General features: G+C 44.9%; 2 protein-coding genes across 2 annotated transcripts in view; one reads left to right on the top strand and one right to left on the bottom strand.

The window, feature by feature from the left end:
* Positions 1 to 223: 223 nt before the first annotated feature.
* Positions 224 to 15,551, bottom strand: ZNF2 (zinc finger protein 2). The gene is made up of 5 exons (XM_003421995.4): positions 15,464 to 15,551; positions 8,339 to 8,410; positions 7,031 to 7,157; positions 4,686 to 4,799; positions 224 to 4,189 (listed from the first exon to the last, which is right to left on the bottom strand). Exons 2-5 carry the CDS (start codon positions 8,369 to 8,371, stop codon positions 3,183 to 3,185), a joined length of 1,281 nt encoding a protein of 426 aa, XP_003422043.1. The 5' UTR covers positions 8,372 to 8,410; positions 15,464 to 15,551; the 3' UTR covers positions 224 to 3,182.
* ZNF514 (zinc finger protein 514) overlaps positions 14,473 to 15,594 on the top strand; it is a 19,922-nt gene continuing 18,800 nt past the window's right edge. Inside the window, exons 1-2 of the mRNA XM_064269037.1 lie at positions 14,473 to 14,534; positions 15,390 to 15,559. Coding sequence (XP_064125107.1) covers positions 14,473 to 14,534; positions 15,390 to 15,559 — 232 coding nt within the window. The remainder of the gene's footprint in view (positions 14,535 to 15,389; positions 15,560 to 15,594) is intronic.

The raw sequence follows: 15,594 nt of genomic DNA, 5'->3' as shown, positions 1-15,594 counted from the left end.
GCATAACAACGATTGTAAGGATGGCTCAGGACCGGGCAGTGTTTCGTTCTGTTGTGCACAGGGTTGCTATGAGTCGGAACTGACTTGACGGTACCTAACAACAGTACAAAAACAAATGTAAAATATCTCAATTTTTATATTGCATATACGTTAAGATACTTTAGGTATATTGGATGAGATAAATTATTATTAAAACAATTATTTATTTTTACCTTTTAAAAAATTGTGGCCTGCATTATATTTCTATTGGATATTAACCAGTTGCCACTGAGCCAACTCCAACTCATGGCAACTCCACGTGTATCACAGAACTATGCTCCATAGGGTTTTCAATGGCCGATTTTTTAGAAGTAGACCCCCAGGCCTTTCTTCCAAGGTGCCTCTGAGTGGATTCAAACTTCCAACCTTTCAGTTAGCAATCAAGTACGTTTGCACCACACAGGGACTCAGCTGATCCGAAATACCTGGACTCAAGTATGTTGTTGCTGTTGTGTGTTGCAGATTTGATTCTGATTTATAGCGACCCTATAGAACAGAGTAGAACTGCCCCATAGGGTTTCCTAGGCTAAAATCTTTACAGAAGCAGATCACCAGGTCTTCTGTGGAGCTGCTGGTGGGTTTGAACCGCCAACCTTTCAGTTAGCAGCTGAGATTTTAACCATTGTGCCACTAGGGCTTAGCATCTCTCCACACTGATCTGGTATTTAATGGCTCTGGGGGGGAAGTTGTTAGAGTTTTCCAGGGCTTTTTTTTTTTAGAGCTGTGTCCTTACACTTCCACATTGGTGCCATATGATCTTCATGCTTCCACCACCAATATAAGCAAATATGTAAATTTCCTCGGTACATTCAATCTCTTGTAAATGCATACTCAGGGAAGCACCTTCACTGGGGTCCCGTTATCCACAGCTCAGCATGGTCCACTTTGGCTTCTTTCCACCTTTCCACCACAGGGGTTCTGCCTCAACAACATGTACCGCTTAGGAACTTGACATCCATTGTGGTCCTCCAGAGGAAGACTTCCAGCTTCTTGAATCTGACTTTAATTTCCAGGAGAAATGTATCTTGGTCCACTGGGATTCATGCAGGGCAAGCTGGGTTCCAGACAGCCCTTCAGTCAAGTCCTCCTCAAGGCTTCTTCTGAAAGTAGTGAGAGGATGCTGACACCTAGAGCCAAGGTCATCCAGTGCCTGAGCTTTAATAAAATAAAAATAGGGGTCTGGGCCTACAGAATAAAAGAGTTTTGGGCATCAGGAGGTAAAGTTCAGCAATGTAGGACTATGTTAAGACAGACCTGAGATATTCAGAGAAGTTTTCATTTAACAGGGAGCTATATTAGGTCCTGAGGAAGGCAATGATGGCAGAAAGGGGTCATTTGGAAAGACTCCAAACAGTAATATGCAACGAAATTTAACTATGGCAGAGGCTATTTGGGTTCACCAAATGTTTAGGTGCTTGTTTACTTTACTTGGGTCCTGGCCTATGAGAAGTGGCCAGAAATGATGAATGCCTGGCCATTAACAACATTCCACAAAATCTTCCTGCTTTTTCTTCTACAACGATGATCTTGGAGACCACACATGTTCTAAGTGATGACCTGGGAGGCCACATGTTCTAAGTGATGATCTTGGAGGCCATATGTTCTAAGTGATGAGGACGGAGTAAGTCAGACTGACCGATGCAGACTTTACGTAAGAAGTAAATTTTATTTGGGATTTATTTGTTACTGCCCATAGCTTAGCATATACCTCTTCAGCAATGAAGACAGAAGAACTCGAATTAGGAAGTGACTACTAGAGTAATGTGAGCCTGGAGGGATAAAGGCTGTGAAAATTCAGAGAAAGAATGTGAATCTAAGACGTGTTCTGAGTAGACAGTACTTGGGAAATAGAAAAGTCATCAGTTCAGATAAATATTTATTGAGCACCTATTATATCTAAGGCACTGTGTGAGATATAAAGACATATACATCACACTTCCAAGTTCTTACAATCTAGCTGAGGAGATAATACATATACACAAATTATAAAACAAATAGTGAATCTTATAGCATGATGGTAAAAAGAACGGACTTTGAAGGCAGACCTGCATTCAAGACCTGGTTTCACATTTTACTAGCTCTGTCACTTTGGCGTAGTGGTTAAGTGCTACGGCTGCTAATCAAAGGGTCGGCAGTTCGAATCCACCAGGTGCTCCTTGGAAACTCTGTGGGGCAGTTCCAGTCTGTCCTGTAGGGTCGCTATGAGTCGGAATCGACTTGACAGCACTGGGTTTGGTTTTTGGTTTGGTCACTTTGGGCAAGTTATTTAACCTCTCTAAACTTCACTCTTCTCACCTGTTAAATGAGTCTAATAAAAAAAAAAATCCCAAACCAGTGGCCATCGAGTCTCGATTCCAACTCTTGGAGACTCCATGCATTGCCAAGTAGAACTGCTCTCGAAAGGATTTTAAAGGCTGTCACTTTTTGGAAGCAGATCACCAGACCTTTCTTCCAAGGTGTTTCTAGGTGGGTTTGAACTGCCAACCTTTTGATTAGTAGTTGAGCACTTAATCATTTGCACCACCCAGGGACTTCTGGAGGATAGTAACAGTACCTACTTAATAAGGCTGTTAAGACCAAAGAATCTATTCCTTGTAAAACTTTGAGCTGAATGCTTACCCCTAATAAGTTCCAAATAAGTGCTAACTATTATTACTAGTAGTATTAAGATATCTAAAAGCTGGGACACAAAAGAACAAGGTCACTGCCCTAAAAAGCTCCAAGCTCCAAGAGGGACTAACAGCTATAAAAAGAACTGTACTGGAAGCAACAGTGGTGCTCTGGTATCATTTCGTCTTTTCCCTCCTGTTGTAGCCTCCAGTTATTTAAAGTGCAGTCATACCTGGGGCCTTAGTTCTCACGTTCACACAAGAAGTGTGTCTGAGTATCTCCTCCTAACTTTTATCCTACTGTCTCATAAGCTTCTCCTAAATTCTGGATCTTTAGTTATATTCTAATTTCAGGCATCCCATATCAGTTCTATACATAGTAGGTACTGAGTTTATTCAAACACTGTGGTAGCAGAGGCAGGAGGTGAGAACAGTAGCCAGAATGGATGGGACGATCCCATGATGAACTCAAGATAGAGAACGCCTATCCTAAGTTTTTATAGCCTTTCTTTCTGACTAAAGCTTTAACCCGATTCAGTCTATTCCCTGTTTCGCATAACGTCGTTGATGTTGAATGACTGATGATTTAGAACTGAAAACTTTCCCACAGACGCTGCATTCAAAGGGCTTCTCTCCTGTATGAACTCTCTGATGTCGAGTAAGCCGACATCGCTGGCTAAAGGCTTTCCCACATTCACTGCATTCATATGGCTTGTCTCCAGTATGAATTTTCTGATGCTGAGTAAGGGGTGAGCGGTCAAAGAAAGCCTTCCCACATTCATTACACTGATATCGAGGTTCCCCAGTGTGAGCTTTCTGATGTCTGTTCAATGATGAGACGCCATAGAAGGCTTTCCCACACTCATTACATTCATAAGGCTTCCTACCAGTATGGATCAGTTTATGTCGAGTAAGAATGCTTTTCTGGCTAAAGGCTTTCCCACACTGATTACATGCATAAGGACTTTCTCCAGTATGAATTCTCTGATGTCGAGTAAGGGATGAACGGTCAAAGAAGGCTTTTCCGCACTCGCTGCATTTAAAGGGTTTCTCTCCAGTATGGATTCGCTGATGTACAGTTAGGGACGAACGGTCAAAGAAGGCTTTCCCACATGCATTGCATTCGTAGGGGCTCTCCCCAGTGTGAGACATCCGATGTCTACTGAGACTGCTCCTGTGACTGAAGACTTTCCCGCACTCGTGGCATTCATAGGGTTTCTCTCCAGTGTGAGTCCTCTGGTGGCGGATAAGGGATGAGTGGTCAAAAAAGGTCTTCCCACAGTCCCGGCATTCTTGGTCTCTCTCTTTGGCGAGAATTTTCTTGGGAGGGATTGACCCTTGCTGCAAGCTTTTCTCCTGGGAAAGGAATTTCTTCCAAGACTCCACTGTAGGGTTGTCCTTCTCTGTTTCCAACCTAGTCTCTGGTACATGAACTTCAAATTTAGGACACAGAGCACCTTTACTGCCAAGCATTTCCCTCAATGTTCCTTTGGAGATTTCTTCTTCTGAAGCATCTTGAATCTCAGGCTTGGTCTCCCAGTCTAGAACAAACAGAAAACACAGACTTAGTTTCTTTCCCAGGCTGAAAAAGAGAAATATTACAGTGAAAAGAGAACTATGATAAACCTTAAAGTAATATATGGGCACGGCATTGTTTGCTCTCAAAATGGTCTTACTCTACGGAGAGACTGAGACTGGGGAATGAAGAAGTCAGGGAATAGAACTGACAGCGGACATCTTAGAAAATAGAACATCTATTGGGAGCATAGCCAGGATAATTAGGAGAGTTTGCTAAATGGAGAGGATGGCAATAAGTGGAAATATCAAAGTGTGAACGGGCAACAGGACAGACCTGAGAAAATAAACATTTGGTGAATACAGATGGATAATACTTTAATACGTATGGGAAAAAAATGAAAGCTAAACAACCACTAAAGCAGAAGTTTTAATTTGAGAAAAAGGTGATACCCAATATTTCCACACACATAACCACAAAACAACACAGAATTCTGTCCTGCCCTGTTCACACTCAATTACCTAGAGAGATGTTCTCTGGACATTCTCTCTTCTCCGATCCATGAGGATCAACTATCCACGCCTCTTCCCCTCTCTTCAACTGAAAAATCACATCAGGTTGAGGAACTGGAAGTCCTGCTCATGAAGAAAGAAACAGGCCATTGCAGCAGTATGTGATAAAGGTACATCATTGTTCCAAAGCTTAATCCCAGCCTTTTAGTCTTTCAGAGAAAACACAAAAGGCAGAATGTGTGTGTCAGGGATGCAGAGTATAAACTGCAGGAACCTCTGAATGGAGGTCAAGACCGAGGTTCCTGAATATAAGAACTTCGGCCCCAGGAACAAGAAGCACATGGTCAGAAAGTTAATAACATCCATTTGAATGAATGTGTTTATTCTTCCCCTTGAAGTGAATGGGAAGCTCCCATCTTAGCACTGGTGGGATGCAGAAAGAGTTCTTGGCTCAAGGAAGGGGAGAATGAAAAAAAGATCATCTTGAGCAAAAAAAGATGTGTAATGAAAATGCCTGTTTCTGTTTGTTTATCCTTTAGTATTATGTTTTTATTTAAACACATAAGCCACGTTCATTGGAGGAAAATTAGAAGTACCAACAAGTAAAAAGAAAAATCACCTTTCAAACTCTGTAATCGTTTTTCCCGTTCTACTCATCTTGGTATGTGTAAACTTGATTTTTTTCACATAATAAAAAATGAAAAATATTATTTCACTTAGCACAGATCTACTTCATCATTTTAATGGCTATACAATATTACACTGTATGAAAGAACAATTTATTTAACCAATCCCCTGTTATTAGGTATTTAGGTTGTTTTTAATGTTTTGCTATCACCAAACAATGGTATGATGAAAATCTGTATGCACTGGATACTCACCTTATTATTTCCTTAGGATAAATTCCTAGACTTGAATCTATCCATTTGTGCTTACATGATAAAGAGAACCCCTCCTGGAAACAGACTTGGGGTCTAAACTAACCTCATATGGAGTCCCTACTTGGGAAAGAAAGGCACTTTTTTTCTTTCCTCTAAATTTTATTTATTTTGTTGTTGTTGTTTAGAATATACACAGCAAAACACACCAGTAGGTTCTACACATACAGTTTAGTGACACTGATTACATTCTTTGAGTTGTACAACCATTCTCACCCTCTTTTTCTGAGTTGTTCCTTCCCCATTAACATAAACTCACTGCCCCCAAGGTTCCTATCTAATCAAAAAAGCAGTTTCTTACTGGGCCCAAGGATAATTACCTGGTCATATGCTGATCCCCTGCTGATGAGAACAGGCACATCTATGACCTCCTGTGGCTTTGTCTCTGACCTTAGGAATTCTATTTTCCCCAGTATTTCTTCATCCCAAAGCTTGTGGCAAAGGCTGAGTGGTCTCCTTTAAATGTCTCTTGAATATTCTGGTCTGTTTTTCATATTTGACCTGTTTAAGCTAATTCAGGGATGTTAACACTTGCTTTTTTGACCTGCCTTGCATGAAATCTCAGTGTGACTCTTTTCACTGCCATCTGCTGCTTATTTTAGGCTGCTTCCAAATCTGTGCATCCTCTCAGCCTCTTCTTCTTGAAGCTCCTGAACATTCTCATTACCTACAGGAGCCCAACTCCACTTCTCACTAACACCTTATATCAGCAGTGGCACTTAATTTTCCCTTTATCGTGCAGGCTCTATAACCGCAAAGGGCCTTCTGTGGACGTCTCCCTCAGACTGTACTTAATTCAAATACTCAGAATCGGTCTCATCTCTGGTAAACATAGACGGATAACACCTTAGTATGCACAGGAAAAAATGAAAGCTGGTGAGTGATATAAAATAAAAAAAACACTGAAGCAGAAGATTTAAATTGGAGAAAAATGTGATACCCAGTATTTCCACACACACACTCAAATAACAAACATAAAACAACACAGACTCACAACCATGTACTCCCATTCTCCACCCCTTCTTTTAAGGGGAAACACGCTTTTCCCCCCTCCTCCAGCTTCTGTGAGGAGAAGTTTTCCCTCAACAAGATGGGCCCTGACCCCACGGGGCCTGTGCACCTCGGCCCTCTCTGCAGCTGCTCTTGAGCGTCAGCTCCCCACATCCAGCACACATTCTGCTCTGCTCCTCTGGACCTGTGTTTTCCTGCTACGTGCGGGAGCCTGTGCGTGTCCAGCCTGCTGATGGCTGGGTAAGCAAGTCTGCCCGATGCCCACTGTTGCTGTACACCTAAGCTGTACCCTTCTACTCTTTTCTCTTGGTTCTCAGTTGGTTCAGCGCTCAGGGGAAGGGAGAACAGGCATTAGTTTATTAGGCCTTAAGCCCAGATTAACATCACACAATTCTAACTCCTTACCCAAAGAGACAATGCTGCTATAGTTCTCCAGCATCACCTCCTTGTAGAGGTCCCTCTGAATGGGTACCAGGTGCCTCCACTCCTCCTCTGTGAAGGTCACGGCCACATCTTCGAAGGTCACAGGTTCCTGAAAGCATAGACACATTCTTCCTTAGCCATAACCCTTCCCTTCACGTGGACGGGAGGGATGAACAGTAATGACAGGCCAGGAGGATGTGAAGGGATAGAAAGGAAATGGTTCTGGCACCACAGGGTTTTGAAACATTTGGGGAAAGTGGTATCGTCACCTGAAGCATGATGTTCTTGCTCATAGTTCCACACACGAGACTCAGCCGGGCCTCAGATGCCAGGGGCCCTTTTTCAGACTTACAGAAAACTTGCAAGAACAGAACAAATAATTCTGTACGCATCATCCGCTTCCTCAAATGTTAACTTTTTCCATATTTGCTTTACTTTCTGTCTCTTTCTATACATACATTTCCTATTTTGTCTCCTGAATATTTGAGAGTAAGTTGCAAACATGATGCCCCTTTATTCCTAAATATTTCAGTGTACATTTTGTAAAAACAAGGGCATTCTCTTACGTAACCACAGCATAATTACAAAAATCAAGAAAATAAAGTTGCTATAGGGTCGCTATAAGTCGGAATCAACTTGATGGCACAAAACAACATTACACTATTATATAATCTACAATCATATTCAAATTTCACCAGTTCTCCTTGTTTTTTTTTTTTTTTTTTACAAATTTTAAAACAATGAGATATTAGACCATCTTTAGAGTCCATTTCAGCTGTAATGTTCTGCGATTCTATAAGACTGCATATTTACCTCCAGTCCTAAAACTCCCTATGAGTCTAGGCCAGAGTGTGGAATTCACGACTTTCTGCCCTTGGCAGGAATGGGTCAAGCCATACGTCTCTATCCATGTAAGACCTTGAGGACCCTGTAGCCTCGGTAAAGTGTTGTGCAGTACGTATTACATCCCCAGCCTAACCCAACATTCCTGGAACGCTGGGGCCTGCTCGCAGTCCCTACATGGACGTACTGAAGGGAGTCAGGACCACAACCAGCCCACTGATCCCCAAAGGTTCCATTCAGACCCATGTCATGGTTTTTAAGGCAAAACCATTCAAAGCCAAGGCCTCAGGAGCTGTGTGTCTGGTGACAGGCTAATGGGCACATGTTCAAGGCAAGAAAAGGCCACGAAAGGGGAAGGAAGTACTTCCCGTGGAGCCCCTCGTCTACCTGGTTGGGTTAAAGAAGCTCCAGGATGGGGAACGAAAAGTGCTCAAAAGTCCACCTCACCTGATGTCTGGCAGTTGGGGACACAGCAGCCATTCCCTCCTGTGGGCTCTCCTTTCCGAAAAGGGCAGAGTCCTGATGAGGCAGAGGTGTGGGGTGAGAAACAGGGTATAAGACTAGTCATGTTTTGTCGTTTCCTGACCATCGAAACAAGAAACCTCCATGTACAGTGAGTTACGTACGCATCCTCACAGTCGGTACCCTACAGAAAGGGAGGGAAAGTAAAGCCAACCCAGAGGCAACGCCACCCCATCCCAGAAGAAGAGCAAAAGGCCATGGATGTTGCCATTTAGGACACACACGGTACTTGTTTTACCCTGACCCCAGAGGCAGGACTCTATCCTTAGGAGTCAAGAACATATTAAAGTTCATACTCTAATTATAAATGCGCACTAAGTATGCCCTGAGTGATGACAGGTATTTCCTAAGTTTGCTTTATGTCACTTTGCTTTTACCTAAGACCCACACTAAAACCTATTTTCACTAAAGGAAAGAAATCCAAAGAGGATCTCTGCTTTTACAGAAGGCAGCAAAAAGGAGAAAGGGCGCGCTGCCTTGTGAGCTGTGGAGGAGGCTGCACGCAGCCAGCAGTGGGAGCGGCGGTGCCAAGCTCCCTCCCGGGAAAGCGCCCTCAGCACTCCTGCTTCTACCACGTTAGCGTTATTTTAGGTTTATGAGTTACTTGGTCTGATTTGGTTATTTTCTGGGTCTGGGAACGCTCAAAATTTTTCCCACATAAACAGTAATCGTGTCCTCGCTTTACGCCATCGCTGCTTACAAAAGGTTTCACAGGAACACCCTACTTTCGGATAGCGGGGCAACCTGTGCGGCACAAAGAGCGTTAAAGTTCGCAAACGGCTCTGTGGACTAGACACGTCAAGTAAGAGCCCAGAGCCTCTTCGGAAAAAACGCCTGTCTACAGCCTCTGCTGCGGGGCAGCCCCCGCAGCGCGGCCGGCACCACGTGGTCCTGCTTCTCCCTCCTGCAGCCCTGCTGAGCAGGCCGCAGGTGGGTAGTCCAGGGGCCCCCCGGGAAACCCAGGTGTAATCCAACTTGAAAAATGATACCCTTCCTTGGGAACATGAACTAAGAAACGTCAGGGCAAGAAGTGGGTGATGAGCCGAAAGGATACCATAACGTACAGAAGCGGCGGGAGGCTCAGCGGAGCTGAAGTTACCAGGAGGCAGAGGCTGGGAGTGTGGGGCGGCCACAGGGTAGAGAAAAGGATGTGATGGACAGAACAAGAAACAGGCAGGGGAAAGAACAGCTCAGCCACATCGCTGGTGAAGCACTGAAGTCCCTCAAGTCACCTAGTAGTACCACTGGGCGTTGACCCGCATGCAGGCCAGCCTGGTTTATTTAGGATTTCCATTAAGAATGTCGCCTTCTTAGGCTTTGCCTGAACCCCTATCCGAACTCCTAGTGGGCTTGGGGAGCCTTGAGTGTCAATGAGAGCTTACTGAAGTGACTACTGGTGGAGCCTAGCCCTAATGAGGAGTGACAAGTACCTGGCAGGGAGCCCACTGGTGAGCAGCACCTTGGGAATATCCTGGGAATATCGACTGGTTGTTTCACGGCTGAGGAGCTTTTATGCTCACCACTATCTGTAATCTGTTCAATGTTCAGTTTATCAAGGTCATAATAAACAAATCTTTAAAAACTGAATTTAAGCATTCAAATATTGAGCAGTTTCAACTACAATTTCCGATGTAGTTTGATTTGTTTGAAAAGCTCAAACACTTTAAACAACATATACAAATACGCTGATTCCAAAGTTATTACAACATTTAAACCTATCCTAAAACAGCAACGATGCAGTGTGATTAGCATTTTCATTTTTTGTACCTTCCTAGGATTATAACAAAGGAGCCCTGGTGGCACGACTGTTAAGTGCTCGGCTGCTAACTGAAAGGTTGGTGGTTTGAACCCACCAGCCGTTCCACAGGAGAAAAGACCTGGTGGTCCGCTCCCATAAAGGCTCCAGCCTAGAAAACCCTATGGAGCCGCTCTCCTCTGTCCTGTAAGGTCTCTGAGTTGGAACTGACTCGATGGCACACAACAACAGGACTATAACATTACCTTCAGCTAATAAATTTATTTAGCATACTTCATCTCTTATCCTATTTAAGCATCATAATAACTATATGAAATACACTCTTACAGAAGGGCAAACTGAGGCAGTGGCTAAGAAACTTCTTAAGTCCGTACGGGTAGGAAGAGGCAGAGCTAGAATTTGATCTCAGGCAGTCTAGCTCCAGAACGTGTGCTCCTGATGACTACCCAAAACCCGAGTACGCTCTATTCTATCTCTCAGTACTAACTTTGAGATCTTTCTGGGGCCAGAGGGGAGTGTTTGGATACCCTCCCGGGGTGCAAGAGTCTTAGCAGACCAGAAAGGAAGGGATCTTGTCTCAGAACAGCACAGGCTGCAGACTCCATTTACCAGCCGATGGTGTATTTGTTTCCATTTGTCTGTGTATCACTGTCCTTCTTCCTGGACACCAAAGGAAGAACATTCTCTTGTAGAAAAAAATCACGTGTAACGCCACCACTCAGATTTCATTTACATTTCACGCTCTGTTCTTCCAGCTCTTTTTCTGTATACATGTGCGTGTACAAATACGTAATTTACAAAGTGTACGTTCTTCATGTTGTGTGAATTTCTTTTTTTTCTCTTCAGGTTTTTTTTTGTTTCGGGTAAGAAATAAAACACTACAAAGTTGAAGTCTTCTGGGTATCCCCCTCCAATCCCATTCCTCTTCCTTCCCAGGGAAAAACAGACAAAAAACCTGCTGCCATCAAGTTGTTTCCACTCAGAGTGATCCTATAGGGCTCCCAAGCTGTAATCTTTATGGGAACAGGCTGCCAAACCTTCCTCCCAAAGAACGGCTGGTGCGTGGGAACCACCGACCTTTTGGCTCACAACTGAGCACTCTAAGCGCAGTGCCACCAGGGCTCCCTTTCTTCCCAGAGATACCCACAATTCAGTGCTTTACTGTCCTACAGAGATGGTTGCAATTTTTTTTGCAAGTGTTACCTGTTTTAAACTTTCATGTAAATATACACTGTTAGTCTATACCTTTACTTCCTGCTCAATAATTACGTTTTTGCAAATTATCTGTTATTAGCACAACCTTTAGGATACATATATATATCATCCTTCGATTTATTCGTTATCCTCCTGATGAATGTTTAAGCTGCTTGCACTGTGCACCACTGAGCTTCTCCCCTGTGGGGAGCAAGCTTCCCGCAGTGTTTGGACATGCTTCGGGTTTTATGTTCTAGTCTGTTGGTCTGTTTTCAATGTCGCCATCTTTGAATGATAATAAATCATTTTGGCAGAGGTTAAGAGCTGCCAGACAGATCTGGGTTCGAATTCTACCTCATACTCTTACAACACAAGTTATTTGAACTTTCTAAGCCTGTATTTCCTAATGTGTAAGACAGTTACCTACCTTATCGTGTTCTCAGGGTGGTATTAAATTATCCTTATAAAAAGCACTTAGCACAGTGCTTGGTAAACAGAAAATGCTAAATGAATGCTAGTTGTTATTAATATGATATTTAATGGCTGCGTGATATTCCATTGTACAGATGGATGATAAATAACCAGATCTATTTTGGAAGTTCTGTATATTTCCAATTTTTTACTGTATTACTTTAAGAATTAAACAATACATGTAAAGTACTAGGAAGCTGCCTGACACATAGTTAAAAAAAAAAAACAAACCAAAGCCATTGTCGTCGAGTCGATTCCCACTCATTGCGACCCTAAAGGACAGAGAAGAACTGCCCCATAGACTTTCCAGGGAGTACCTGGTATACTCAAACTGCGGACCCTTTGGTTAGCAGCCGTAGCACTTAGCCACTACACCACCAAGGTCAGCAGTCGGTAAAAAAAAAAAAGGTTAGTGTTAATAACGATTAATAAAAAGCTTTGCATATACTCTTAATTCTTCCTTAGGATGGAGTCCCAGGAGAGAACTGCTGGGTCAAAGAGCACGTCTATTTTAAGGCCCTCGGTACAGGCGGCAATGATCTTTCCAAAATGCAAATCCGATGACGACGCTCCTAGGCTTAAACCCTTCCGTGATGGCAGGCCTACAGAAGAGGCCCTACAAACTCCCCTTGACGCGCTGACCCCGCCTCCTTCTCCGACCTTGGCTGTGCCCACAGCACTCCTCACGGCCTAGGCTTCTGCTGCTGTGAACTCACTCAACTGTTAAACCTTTCCACACAAAGATCTGCCTCCTTGTCTTTGCGCTTGAGGTGATTTTGGTTTGTTTGCTGAGGAATGTTCCACCTCCTCCCCCAAACTTATTTTAGATCCCACTTCCACTAAGAAACCTACAATCCCTCCCTCCCTCCTGCAGCAGGTCATGTGCACTGGTGGTGTGCTCCCATAGCTGGCCGTGCATCTCTCTTTCGCAGTCTTATCTAACCTGTGTTGAGATACTATTTGATTTACTTGTTTGTCCTGTGTGCTAGACTACAAGCTTCTTGAGGACAGGCATAGTATGTCCCTGACCTTCCATACAGAGCTTGTATAAATAAACCAAAAAAACCCACCGTTGTCGAGTCCATTCTGACTCATACCGACCCTACGGGACAGAGTAGAACTGCTCCCACAGGGTTTCCAAAGAGCAGCTGGTGGATTCGAACTGCTGACCTTTTGTTTCAGAGCCAATCGCTCTCCATAGCTAACTGCTATGCCACCAGGGCTCCTTGGTATAGTCGGTGCAAAACAAACGTTGGTTGACCAGATGGCGAATGACTAACAAGGAGCAATGAACACATTCCCCTGACTGCAGAAGAATATTTACCAAGTACCTGCTCTGCGCTAGGCCGTGTGGAGCGTGAAGTCAACACAACAGAAAGGTCTTTATCTTAGGCCTTGACCTTTGTGTCCCACATCCTCTTTCACTATCGTTTCCTCTCAGAACTTTCTCCCTGTGCTACCAAGTCTCTTTCTCGAGCACCTTTAATCTCTCAAGAGCTCCTTCCTACATCTTCAAACACATACACATCTCCTCTATCTGAAACTGTCTTTACTGAATCCGACAGCCTCCCTCTAGCAAAAAAAAAAAAAAAGTTCTATTTTGTGTATTCCTTTCATTACCAAACGCCTTGGATGAGTGATATACACCTGTTGTTGCTAGGTGCCATCAAGTGGATTCCAACTCAGAGAAACCCCATGTGACAGAGCAGACTGCCCCATAGGGTTTTGTAGGCTATAATCTTTTTAGGAACAGACTGCCAGGTTTTTTCTCCCACAGAGCTTCTGGGTGGGTTCGAACCGCCAACCTTTCGGTTAGCAGCTGAGTGTTAACGGCTATGCCACCGGGGCTCCTTTTATACCTACTGACACCATATGATCACCACCTCTCCTCAAATCCCCGATATTCCACTTGTGCCACCTCTCACACACCTGCAACTGCTCTGACCCCAACGGCCTTTTCTCCTTCCTTTTCCTTCTCTGAAGCCTCTGATCGTGTTGAAGTCTCTGCCTCTTCGCGCAGTTCCTGCGGCTGCCGTGGGGCCACCCTAGCCTTTCTCCCTGACCCTGGAAATGCTCTTTGACTTTGACTGCTTCCCACTCTTTCCCTGGAAACGTGGGTGCTACCTGAGGCTCTGTTTGCGAGTGTTCTTCTCGCTTTACTCTCAAAGTTCATCCACTGGGTCTCATCTTCCCCCTTGACAGAGACGGTTCCCTCTCGAGTCCCAAACCTTCCTCCAAACTCATACTGCATTTAAAAATGACTACAGATTTTGAATTATGAACTCTGCCATCACCTCAAAATAATTTTCCGCCACACAACTTCCGTCGACTCCTCTCCCTGAGCTTACACTTCCGTGTTGTAGTACTTTCCCAGGTGCCCAGAACGTGAACCTCTTACATCACTCTCTCTCCTCTCAAACTTAGTCAGTGGCCAGGTCCTTTTGACTCTTTTACAGTGTCATTTTTGTATCCTTCCCTACCACCAACACCGTTATAATTTAAGTCCCCAGCAGCTTGCTTCAAGATTGTTGTTGTTGCATGCTGTGAGTAGATTCCAGGTTCTGACTCATAGCGACCCTATATGACAGAGCAGAACTGCCCCATAGAGGTTCCTAGGCTGTAATCTTTACGGAAGCAGATGGCCAGCCCTTTTCTCCCACGAGCCTTAGCTGCTGACAGACCAGATACTCTGACCGTTCGGTAAGCAGCCAGTGCTTAACTATCCTGTCACCATGGCTCCTTGCTTTAAGATACTACCACAGACTCCCAACTGGCTCTCAGTTTCTAGGCCCTTCTCCCCTCCAGTCCTGGATGTGACTCTAGAAAGTAAGTATCCTAGAATGATTTTATTCGGTCAGTCCCCTGGACCAGACCCATACGATCCACTCTATCAACTGGCTCTTGCTTGTCCTGATACTGTGTCCTGGCCTGTTAATTTTTTCCACGCTTTTCTCCCACTATCCCTAGACATCTCACTCCAGGGGAATCGTCTCCCTCAATCTGCCTAACGCTTTGCCACTTCTTGTTAGTTTTCTCCCTCCCCGCCCCGCCCATCAAATACTGTCTCCTCCATGAAACCTCCCTGATCACTCGTGCAGTGACCCAAGGCAGGGAGAGAAACAGGCGATCTGAGAGCTTTCTGGGAAAGAGAAAGAGGCTGGAGCGGGCGGCACCCTGGATTCAGAGTGCCCGCTTCCCCAGGGGTAAAGAGCTCGGCTGCTAACCAAAATGTCAGCAGTTCGAATCCACTGTCCACTCCTTGGAAATCCTACGGGGCAGTTCCAGTCTGTCCTGTAGGGCCCCTATGAGCCGGAATGCACTCGACGGCAATGGATTGGTTTGGTATTCCTATGGGAAGAACGGCAGATGGCCTGAAAGGACGGGATCTGGCACACGGTGCGGTGCGCGCTCTAAGATCACTGTTAACGGGGCCCACACCCCACGAGACACGCACACCTGGGACAGAATTTCCCGTTTCCACCTCTGAGTCGGGACGTCGCTACACACACGCTCTGCAGACCGACCCACCCGCGTCACCCTGCTCTTCTCCCACAGCACCCCCAAGACCTCAGCGTCCCCCACGCTCGGCCGCTCCGCTCCCTCGGCTGAGACACGCCCGCAGCCCTCACCTGGAGCTCGGAGGGCTCGGGACCCGGGAAGACGGCGCCGTCAGGTCGGGAAGCAGTGCGCCTGCGCAGAGGTTCTGGCGCGCACACCCAATCACAGTGCGGCTTTCGCACAGACTCCACTTCCCAGAAGA

This window comes from Loxodonta africana, chromosome 15 (assembly GCF_030014295.1).
Source record: "Loxodonta africana isolate mLoxAfr1 chromosome 15, mLoxAfr1.hap2, whole genome shotgun sequence".
Lineage (NCBI taxonomy): Eukaryota > Metazoa > Chordata > Mammalia > Proboscidea > Elephantidae > Loxodonta > Loxodonta africana.
Note: the sequence above shows the minus strand (reverse complement) of the source record. Positions and strands in the feature narration are given on the sequence as shown.